Source organism: Cervus canadensis, chromosome 22 (assembly GCF_019320065.1).
Source record: "Cervus canadensis isolate Bull #8, Minnesota chromosome 22, ASM1932006v1, whole genome shotgun sequence".
NCBI lineage: Eukaryota > Metazoa > Chordata > Mammalia > Artiodactyla > Cervidae > Cervus > Cervus canadensis.
In genome coordinates, this window is record NC_057407.1 from 4,282,777 (window position 1) to 4,292,446 (window position 9,670).

At 49.7% G+C, this 9,670-nt stretch overlaps 2 protein-coding genes and 1 non-coding gene across 3 annotated transcripts in view; 1 reads left to right on the plus strand and 2 right to left on the minus strand.

Annotated features, from left to right (window-relative positions):
- The window catches only part of CAND2 (cullin associated and neddylation dissociated 2 (putative)), a 29,854-nt gene extending 25,725 nt beyond the window's left edge, over positions 1-4,129 (plus strand). Inside the window, exons 13-15 of the mRNA XM_043443535.1 lie at positions 359-523; positions 2,155-2,262; positions 3,170-4,129. Coding sequence (XP_043299470.1) covers positions 359-523; positions 2,155-2,262; positions 3,170-3,397 — 501 coding nt within the window. The 3' untranslated portion in view covers positions 3,398-4,129. The remainder of the gene's footprint in view (positions 1-358; positions 524-2,154; positions 2,263-3,169) is intronic.
- Positions 4,130-4,761: 632 nt separating this feature from the next.
- Positions 4,762-8,804, minus strand: RPL32 (ribosomal protein L32). Its single transcript, XM_043443545.1, has 4 exons — positions 8,718-8,804; positions 7,786-7,886; positions 7,025-7,206; positions 4,762-4,940 (listed from the first exon to the last, which is right to left on the minus strand). Exons 2-4 carry the CDS (start codon positions 7,879-7,881, stop codon positions 4,811-4,813), a joined length of 408 nt encoding a protein of 135 aa, XP_043299480.1. The 5' UTR covers positions 7,882-7,886; positions 8,718-8,804; the 3' UTR covers positions 4,762-4,810.
- Positions 7,964-8,103, minus strand: LOC122425224. The gene has a single exon (XR_006264768.1). It is a non-coding gene; the product is annotated as a small nucleolar RNA SNORA7 (small nucleolar RNA).
- Positions 8,805-9,670: the final 866 nt, after the last annotated feature.

The following is a 9,670-nucleotide window of genomic DNA, read 5'->3' on the forward strand; positions in this document are numbered from 1 at the left end:
TTGGGCAAGTTAACATTTCTGAGCCTTAGTTTCCTCATATATTAAACGGAGTTTATAGTAACACTGTCTTCCTGGGACTCTTGTGATGATTTGGTCAGGTGTCATCTGTCCAGCAGTCAGCACAGTGCCTGGCAGAGCATACCTGTTCAGTGGATTATAATGTCATTTGAATTACTATTATCATTATCAAAAGGCATCGCCGGCTGAGCGCAGGCGTGGAAACTGGAGAGTCTAAGGCATGATTTGGGGACAGGACACAGTGCTGAATGAGGGAGGGGTGCACAGCAGGAGCTTGGGGAGGTGTCTTCCGTGCCTGGGGTCACAGCGCCCAGCCCGTCTTCCTCCCTTCCTCCTGCAGGTGGAGATGGGGCCCTTTAAGCACACAGTGGACGACGGGCTGGACGTGCGGAAGGCGGCCTTCGAGTGCATGTACTCACTGCTGGAGAGCTGCTTGGGCCAGCTGGACGTCTGCGAGTTCCTGAACCACCTGGAGGACGGCCTGAAGGACCACTACGATATCCGGGTAGGAGGGGCCCCGCCGGACACGCTGCCTGTTTGTCCCCCACACCCGCCCCAGGCACCCCCACGAAAGTAGTTGCGTTGTTCTGTCTTTTTGGCTGCACAGTATGGCTTGTGGGATCTTAGTTCCCTGACCAGGGATCAAACCCATGCCCCCCCACCCGCCCCTCCCTGCCCTGGAAGGCCAAGTCTTAACCACTGGACCACCAGGGAAGTCCCCCACTTTGTTCTTTTCCAGTAAGAAAAAGAACCCAGTTCTCACACCTTTGGTGGGAGTGGGCAAGGCCTTGGGAGGTCGGTTTGGCCAGAACTACAAAAATGTAGAACTTAGAAACGTTGTATGCATTTACTTCTTGATTCATTTGTGGCTGTCCTGGGTCTTCGTTGCTTCACGAGCTCTTCTCTAGTTGCGGCGTGCAGAGGCTACTTTCTAGTTGCAGCGCGTGGGCTTCTCATTGCGGTGACTTCTCGTGCTGTGGAGCAGAGTGCAGGGTACTTATAGCTCCGGGCCTCTAGAACACAGGCTCGGTGGTTGTGGCTCCCGGGCTTACTTGCTCTGTGGCATATGGACTCTGCCCACACCAGGGAATGAACCCACATCTCCTGCATTGGCAGGCGGATTCTTTACCACCGAGCCACCAGGGAAGCCCTAAGCACATTTCAAAATGTGGAATTCACTCCGTGAACTGACTCCGTGGACTTGAACTCCTAAACACACGTTCCAAGAGCTTTAGGCGAGAGGTGGTTCTCCACAGCTTTCTGGGGGTTGGGAAACGCTGGCAGCCACCAAAATGTCTGATCATGGAGAGCTGGCTCAGTGCACCGGGTCCCTCCCGTCACGGGATCCTGACACTGTTGGAGTGGGATCTGTGTGCTGGCGTGGAAGGTGGCCCAGACCCCCCGTCAGGTGGAGAGTGAGTTGTAGAAGTTTGGGCCATTTTGTTACCTGTGGGGGAGACAGGTTTCACCTTCTGTCCTTGAGCTTTTTAATATATATACAATGAGAATGAATCCCTTTTACAATGAAAAACTAATGTAAAATAATCAAGTCATTAATTGTGCTTGTTTAGACAATATAAACGAAGAAGGCAATGGCACCCCACTCCAGTACTCTTGCCTGGAAAATCCCATGGACAGAGGAGCCTGGTGGGCTACAGTCCATGGGGTCGCGAAGACTTGGACACAACTGAGCAACTTCCCTTTCCCTTTTCACTTTCATGCATTGGAGAGGGAAATGGCAACCCACTCCAGTATTCTTGCCTGGAGAATCCCAGGGACGGGGGAGCCTGGTGGGCTGCCGTCTATGTGGTCGCACAGAGTCGGACACGACTGAAGCTACTTAGCAGCAGCAGCAGACAATATAAAAGTGAATAAATGGAGTGGTAATCATCCAAAAGTTCCACACACTTAAGAGCCAGTGTTGTAAATCTCAGTGTTTGCTGGGCAAATGCACGAAAACATTCCTTGGTCAGCCAGTATTTGGTGAGTGCCAGCAGAGATCAGTGCGACAGGCAGGCCGGCTGCTACTTTGGACTTGCGTTCCGGGGGCTGGGTCCAGACCTCTGCTCTCCCCCAGGGCCTGCTCCTTTCCGTCCTGGGCTATTTCACCAAGAACTGTCTCCTTCCCCTGGCCAGATGCTGACCTTCATCATGCTCGCCCGACTGGCTACCCTGTGTCCTGTGCCCGTCCTGCAGAGGGTGGATCGGCTCATTGAGCCCCTCAGGGCCACCTGCACTGCCAAGGTAAGCCCCCTGCCCAGCCCTGGGTGTACCTGCTGGGTCCCCTGCAGACGGTTCATGGTTACCATTTACTGAGAACCTCCTGAGATACAGGTGGTATATGAAACACTATTCAGTCATTATCACTGTCTTATTCTTATCATTACATACACAGAACAAAGGTTCAGAGAGGTTACTGACTAAGGCTACAGTAAAGCTGGTATTCAAACCTGGCTGTCTTTATTAAACATGTCCTGAGTGTCAGGCCTTGTGCAGGTACCACCAGGCATGTGATACTGAACATGGTGGACTCCCTCCTCTCACATCCTAATGGGGAAACTGAGTCAGACACTATCTATCAGGCAGTGCCTGATATCACCCTGGAGTGCCTCATGGTCCTGGGAGGATCTGGAGCAGAAGGCTTACGGAAAGCTGTGTGTTAAGAACAGAGCCTGTCACACCCAGGGGACCCAATAAATGCCTGCCAAGTGCAGGAACTAATTTGGGTTTTGGAAGGGTTTGAATTAACCAAGAAAAGGGCAGAGCCATTTGAATCCAGCACTGCCCAATGCCAGGCTCTTAACCTCTACCAGGAAGAGCCTGAGTGTTGTCTGGGTTGAGTCATGGAGTGTCCAGAGAGCAGACCAGAAACCTGGACTTGATTCCATAAACAGTAGGGAAATTCCCGAGATTCCCTGAATAGGCGGGTCAGGTGGGGATAAGGCAACAGAAGGCAGGCGAGCCAACTTTGGGCTGGTGAGCAGAGCGGGTTGCACTTGAGTGGGGGGAAGGGGTCAGCTAGCAGGCTGTCAGAACAAGCCATTCATCAAGTCCAGCGGTGCCAAGAGCCTACTTTTAAGCACGTAAAGCTAGGAGATGGGGCATGAGCTGAGCAAGATGATAGGTGACCAGCTCATCGTTTCCACTTTAGGTCAAAGCTGGTTCCGTGAAACAAGAGTTTGAGAAGCAAGATGAACTGAAGCGCTCAGCCATGAGGGCAGTGGCCGCCCTGCTGACCATCCCGGAAGTGGGCAAGAGCCCCATCATGGCTGACTTCTCATCTCAAATCCGATCCAATCCCGAACTGGCTGCCCTCTTTGAAAGCATCCAGAAGGATTCCATTTCGGCTCCCAGCACAGACTCCATGGAACTCAGCTAGCACCCAGCCCTTGGGGACCCCAGCTTGCAAGGAGGCCCACCAGAGTCAAAGCCAGAGCCTCACCCTCCTACCACCGCAGGCCTCTACTCCTGCCCTTTCTCCATCTCCCTGGGGGCCCTCCAGCTCCTGCTCGGGGCTTCCAGCACCTTCTCCAGGGACCCCCAACTCACAGGCTCTGTCAGAGCTGCCAACAGTTGGCCCCTTTAACTCAGGACAGTCATTCAGAGGGGGTGTGGTAGTCCTTCCAGGCCTCCCGTGAAAATGGATGTGACTTCACACAGGTTAGCCTGGCTCCCTCCAGCCGGGGGTCCCTGCTCAGTGTTTAGTCTTTAGAAATAAATACTCTTGTGCTCATAGGAGGCAGGGGGCCGGCCTTCCTCCCTGCCACTGTCCCAGATATTGTCCTTCTCCTTTCTCTACTTCACCTGTTCTGATCTACGAAAAATTAGTGCTTTGGCTGGGCATCTGAAAAGCGAGATACCTCTATGAGCTCTTCACACTTTAGAATCCAAAATGCTTTATAGTTTTGCAAGGCCATGTGGGTTGGGTAGGAAATAAGATGTTAATTTTTTCTAATTCCCAGACTCTCATGTAGCAAATTGGCAAATGTGTCACCGGATGGTTTGTGAACCCGTCCTCTTTACTTTTTAGTATCAAGGACACAGAAACAGTCAATGTCAGGCCAAACAATTTTCTGCCATCCCAGGTCAATAAAGGACAGATCCTGAATCATTATTTTCTCTGCACAATTCCTTTCCTCAGTAGTTAAGACCGTCAGAATGCTTCCCAAGTCTTTCAGAGGAATGAGATGACCAGTAATTTACTCAACATATATTTTGTTAGATTAGGTTTTGAACAGGACCCAATCTGAGACATCCATCTACTAGAACTGTGGGATTTAAACCCAGTCTTGTGCCAGAGTGCCACATGCCCTATCCCACGTGACCTGTGCTGCTTAAACCATGTGTTGGAAAAATGGTTCATAAAAAGTCATAGAACAGCTGAATTCTAGCTATTGTTACCTGAGATCTACGGCTACGGTTGAAAAGGGAAACCTGATTGTCCTCAGTCTTTGTAAGAACCGCACAGGGTAACTTCTAACTTTACAAAGTGAGGCTAAAAATGACTACCTGCTTCAAGTGCAAGGACCCTCCATCTGGGTCTCAGAACCTACCCTGGTCTGAGCACTTGAGGTGTGCACCCTGAGAAGGATCACAGGTCCTTTACAAACCACCCCTTCCAGACAGAAGGTTCCAGAGAGCACAAACAGGCAGAAGACCAATCTGTGGCAAGCTGTCATACTGAAGAGCAAGAACCAAGGGGGGAAAAAAAAAAAAAAGAACCAAGGGGGAGACGACAGATGGTCGGGTTTTATGCTTTTATTACCACAAACAAAATGTGCACACGAGCTGTCTATTCATTTTCCTCGCTGCGCAGTCTGGCATTGGGATTGGTGATCCTGATGGCCAGCTGGGCTGCTCTTTCCACAATGGCCTTGCGGTTCTTGGAGGAGACGTTGTGAGCAATCTCAGCACAGTAAGATCTGGAAGAGACGATCAGTACGTGGGTAAGGAGGCCTGCCTGGAAGGCACACTGTGTTCCACTGGGAAGGCAAAAGCTTTGGTTCCTCTGCTTTCAGAGCCACAGCACTGAAGGCAGGGGCTGCAGACTCACCTGATTCCATGGTGCTAGCAGCAAGCTCCTAAGTGTTCCCTGGTAGTGACCCCTCTCACTGAGTCCTCCCAGCGGCCTTGTGACCCAGGCAGCACCTCCATTTTACAGACAAGGAAACCAAGGCCACGAGGTGGAAGTGAATTCCCAAGTCACAGCCAGGCCAGGATGGCTCAGCCTTCTGAAGGTTCTCCCTCAGTCCTCTGGGCCAACCTTCCCAGCTCAAGGCAGTCTCAGGGAGCTTGGCCTTGCCAGTTAAAAGTTTAGGTAAACTTTCTGCAAAGCAACCAACAACCAAAATCCAACAGTCTGTTTAAGCCAAGGGCTCCCTGGCCCAGACCATAAACATTGTTTGTTTGCTGCAGACAAAATTCAAGTTGAAAAGTAACAATGTCTATCTAGACTCATCCAGTGAATGACAAGACCCAACAATTCCTGAGCACTCGCCAGGTACTGGTCTGTCTATCCATTCCTTCACAGTCACATCCCACCCCAGGTTGTCAGCAAATTGGTCTCATGAGCACATTTCAGCAAGGAAATGCCTTATGAAGCCATTACAGCGGATTAAGACTAGACACACTACCCCTGGACAAATTTCAGCAAACTCTAAAGGCAGCAGGCAGAATTAAGAACTCTGCAGGAAAATAGCTTCACAGTAAGAGACAAACCAATCCAGACAGAGAACTGCTTTGTTTTAAAGTCTACTCATGCCAGTATCTTAAAGGAGACTTAAGTTGTATCACACTTTCCATCTTTAAAAAAAACACCACCACCCAGGTCCTCATCTATGTGTATTTAATAATCATGATCACAGTGCACATATTTAAAATACTTTTTTTCTCTGCTTGGGCATCTTCCACACAGGACCACTGGGTTTTTGTTTTGTTTTTTTTTAATGACCACTGTTTTTAATATAAGCATAACATTCCAGCTGGTGCTTGTACCCCCACCATTCACCAGTGATGTGTTGTTCAGTTACTGCAATGATCAACTTAGTTTCAATTATTTAAAGATAAATGCCCAGAAATAGAATTTGTGAATTAGATTCAGAGTATTTCTGTGGCTATTGATAACAAACTACCAAGGTACTATTAAAAACACACTTATCTTTATGGCAACCAGCAACATATGCAGTGCAATCTTTGCTACACAAAAGGTATTAAACTACACCATTCTGTCACAGTTCTCTACCAACCTGCTAACTCAGTGCGGTTTGGGCATCCAACATTAATTCCTAAGCCCATCCTTTCCAAAATACTTGCAGTATTTTAATGCTTGGCTAAATTCCTGACCTAGAGAAACTCAACAGTGAGTGAGAATACTAGTTGTTTATTACTTGTGCCCAGAATTACTATGGGTAGTGGAAGAAAACAAACTCTCCTCCACTTAACCAAGAAATACCGCCTCCCCCCAATCCAGATTAAAATTGTGTCTAAATCACCCCCCACGAAAAAACTTTTCTCATCCCACTGCCCTACACAGACCACAGGTCATTTACACACAGAGCTCCCCAAGTGTCTAAATTCCTCAGAACACATGCTGTCCTCTGCCTGCGGCCTCTCCTTTCTCAACCTCCCATCAGGGCCCCAAATGAGGCAGCAACGCCTCCACCCCTGCAGCCTTCTGAAGAGTCCTGTGGCCACAGCACTAAGAATCCCTTGGGTCTTGGGCTCTGTTTCATCCCTGCCCCTCCCCCCACTTAAGTAATGTTCTGGAAACCACTGCCAAAGGATGCCGCAGTGCCAAGCAAAGCCATTACCTCTTTTCAGGTCCCAGGCCTCTACACTTTTAGGACACCCCCTCCCCCCAGCAAAGGAAACATTCTGGAGTCCCCAACAAGCATCCTCCAAGCTCCTGAGGACACAAGACTCCTCCAACTGCATTCTAGTCGCCCGCCCAAACCGATCTCACAGGCTGGCTTCTGACACCTGAACCCAGAGGTGAGACCCAACTCACTTGTTGCACATCAGCAGCACCTCAAGCTCCTTGACGTTGTGGACCAGGAACTTCCGGAAGCCGCTGGGCAGCATGTGCTTGGTTTTCTTGTTACTTCCGTAACCGATGTTGGGCATCAAGATCTGGCCCTTGAATCTTCTGCGTACCCTGTTGTCAATGCCTCTGGGTTTCCGCCAGTTCCGCTGAAGATAAAAAAACACACATGGTTAGTGTCTGTGAAGGTGCCTACTCTGACTTCAGGAGAAAAAAGGGGGCCAGATGAAAAGGAAATGTGCCAAACTCTAGTTGTCTTTGGGTAACAGGATTTCATAGGAGCTCCTACATTTGACCAGCACAAATACACACCTCCATTCACACGTCTTCCAAGCAAAGGAAAAGCAGACTACATACCCATGAACCGTGAGGGGCCTGTGTATAAAGATGAGGAGCCTGGCTTTCAACATCACACTCAGCACCTAAGTTTTCCCACCTATGCAATAAGTATAATCTCACCCTCATATTGTCACAAAGGCACCTGAGATGTAACTAGTATAAGCCTCTATATACCTCAAAACAGGCCCATGCCCCGTGTTATTTAAATTCCAACTTTACACATACATCAAGAGCCTGAGTGCCGGTGAGGCAGGGCCACCTGGGGTTCTAGAGAGCCCTGCCACCAGCCAGGGACCAGTCATCTAGCAGAGCTCAGAAACCCAGCAACCTGTTTAGGGACCATCTATTTTCTTTTCACCCAACACACACTTCCATCCTGGGCCACATACCTTGATTTTGACATATCGATCTGACTGATGCCTAATGAACTTCTTGGTCCTCTTCTTGACGATCTTAGGCTTCACGAGGGGTCTGAGGGCGGCCATGATGCCTTCAAGAAAGAGGCAAGAGACCACGTCAAAGATGACTTCTTGGAAGGACTTTCTCGCCCTGCCCGGAGGCTTGAACTCTTGTTGCAGAGTGTCTTCCAATCACCAGATACTGAGCAAACTGGGAATGGAATGGGTACCTCTGCCAGGCTTGCTTTCCCTCCCGACTCCGAAGCTGGCAGAATACAAGCCATTCTCCAGATGCGATCCTGGGAGGTTTAGGGGGTCACCCTGCACAGTCAGAGCCAAGAAAGAATGCCGCCAAAGGGGGATCCTCGAAGGTCAAGACGCAGTTTCACATTCCCAGAGATCCTCACCCGCTACCAGAATTTCGGTTAATTACACTATTCGAGTCGTAGCTCAGCATTTTTTTTTTGGCGGTCTCGTCAAAGCAGCAACCCCAGGGCCAGAAATTGGAGGAGGAGCGCCGAACAGTGGAAATAGACAAATACACGTGAGTAGACAGGGCTAAGCGAGGTGATCCGAGAACTCGAGCTAGGGCAATCAGGCCGCAACTATCCCAGTCGCTTCACAGCCCCCTAGGACCCCCGCATAGTCTGGCCCCAACCAGCGCCCTGCGCCCCCAGGGCTCAAACAAGCTGTCCGCAGCTCTGACTGACCCCAGGCGGCCTCCGTTGGAGCACAAGCGGCCCTGGGAAGCGAACCTCCATCACCCGCCGGGCCGTTTCGCTCGGATTCTGTACGCGCTCCAGCCAACCAAGAAGGGCAATGCCCACCCAGACGACTGCTCAGAAGGACGAGCTTCCCCGACAGGCGGCGAAGGGGCCAGACGCAGACCGCAGAGACGCGGATGGCCACCGATTAACACTCACCGAGTCAGAGATGGCTGCCACCTCCGTAGGCAGCGCCGAGGAAGAGAGAGGACGGGGCCGCGCGGGGGCTGATGGGACGTCACTTCGCATCCTGACAGAGAAAAGGCAAGCACTTCCGGCGTTTAGCCCTTCAAAGATACTAAAGACACGTCAGAGAAATAATACTGAAAAAAAGCCGAGGCTGCCTGTGTTTTCCTAGTTATTAATATCTAGCAGTAGTACTAAAAATTTTCATGCCTTCAGTTGGGGCCGCATAAAAATTTGAAATTCTTTTTGAGCTTCTAAGACCTAGCGAGGAGTCACTCACTTCCGCCAGGAATTGAAGCCGTCCCTCCGGAGGATAATCCAATTTTTAGATTATTTCCGCCCGCGTTTCTTCTCCCGAAGTGCGCCTCTTAGTGGCCAGGAGAGAGCAAAACATAGATTTCCTAATAATTCTCTCACGTGAGTTTATAAACAGCAATGAGACGATCAAAACATTCATTCGGTGGATTTCGCACAGTTCCATGAGATAGTTCTATTAGTTTTCCTGATTTTACATATGTATAGAGTGAAGTTTGGAGATTTCACACACACTCACACACACACACACACACACACACACACACACACAAATCCACACTTCTAACCATTAGGCTAGACGGTCTGGTTATTCATTGTTCTTGGTTTGCTTAATTTTACCTTTTGTTTTTAACATTAATGTCAAAATCAAATTTCAAGAGAAAAGAAAATGGCCCTTGATTCCAAGACCTGAACACAATACGGATGTCTTGTCTTCAGTGATCTTGGTACTTACACAGCCAGACGGAGACAGAAGCTGAGATGGATTGATTGTGTTGTTGACTGCGTAATGGGTGAGAAGGTAAGGGAATCTTGACAACTCCTTGGTGAGATTTTTGACTGTGGAGGGGGAGAGTGAGGAGACCCGGAGACATGAGATGGGAGTTGTGAAG

Coding starts and splice junctions, on each gene's coding strand:
- RPL32 (XM_043443545.1), bottom strand. CDS start 7,881: ATGGCCGCCCTCAGACCCCTCGTGAAGCCTAAGATCGTCAAGAAGAGG. Junction 7,207..7,785: donor ATCGATATGTCAAAATCAAG/GTATGTGGCCCA, acceptor TTTTATCTTCAG/CGGAACTGGCGGAAACCCAG. Junction 4,941..7,024: donor GTGCTGCTGATGTGCAACAA/GTGAGTTGGGTC, acceptor CGTCTCTTCCAG/ATCTTACTGTGCTGAGATTG.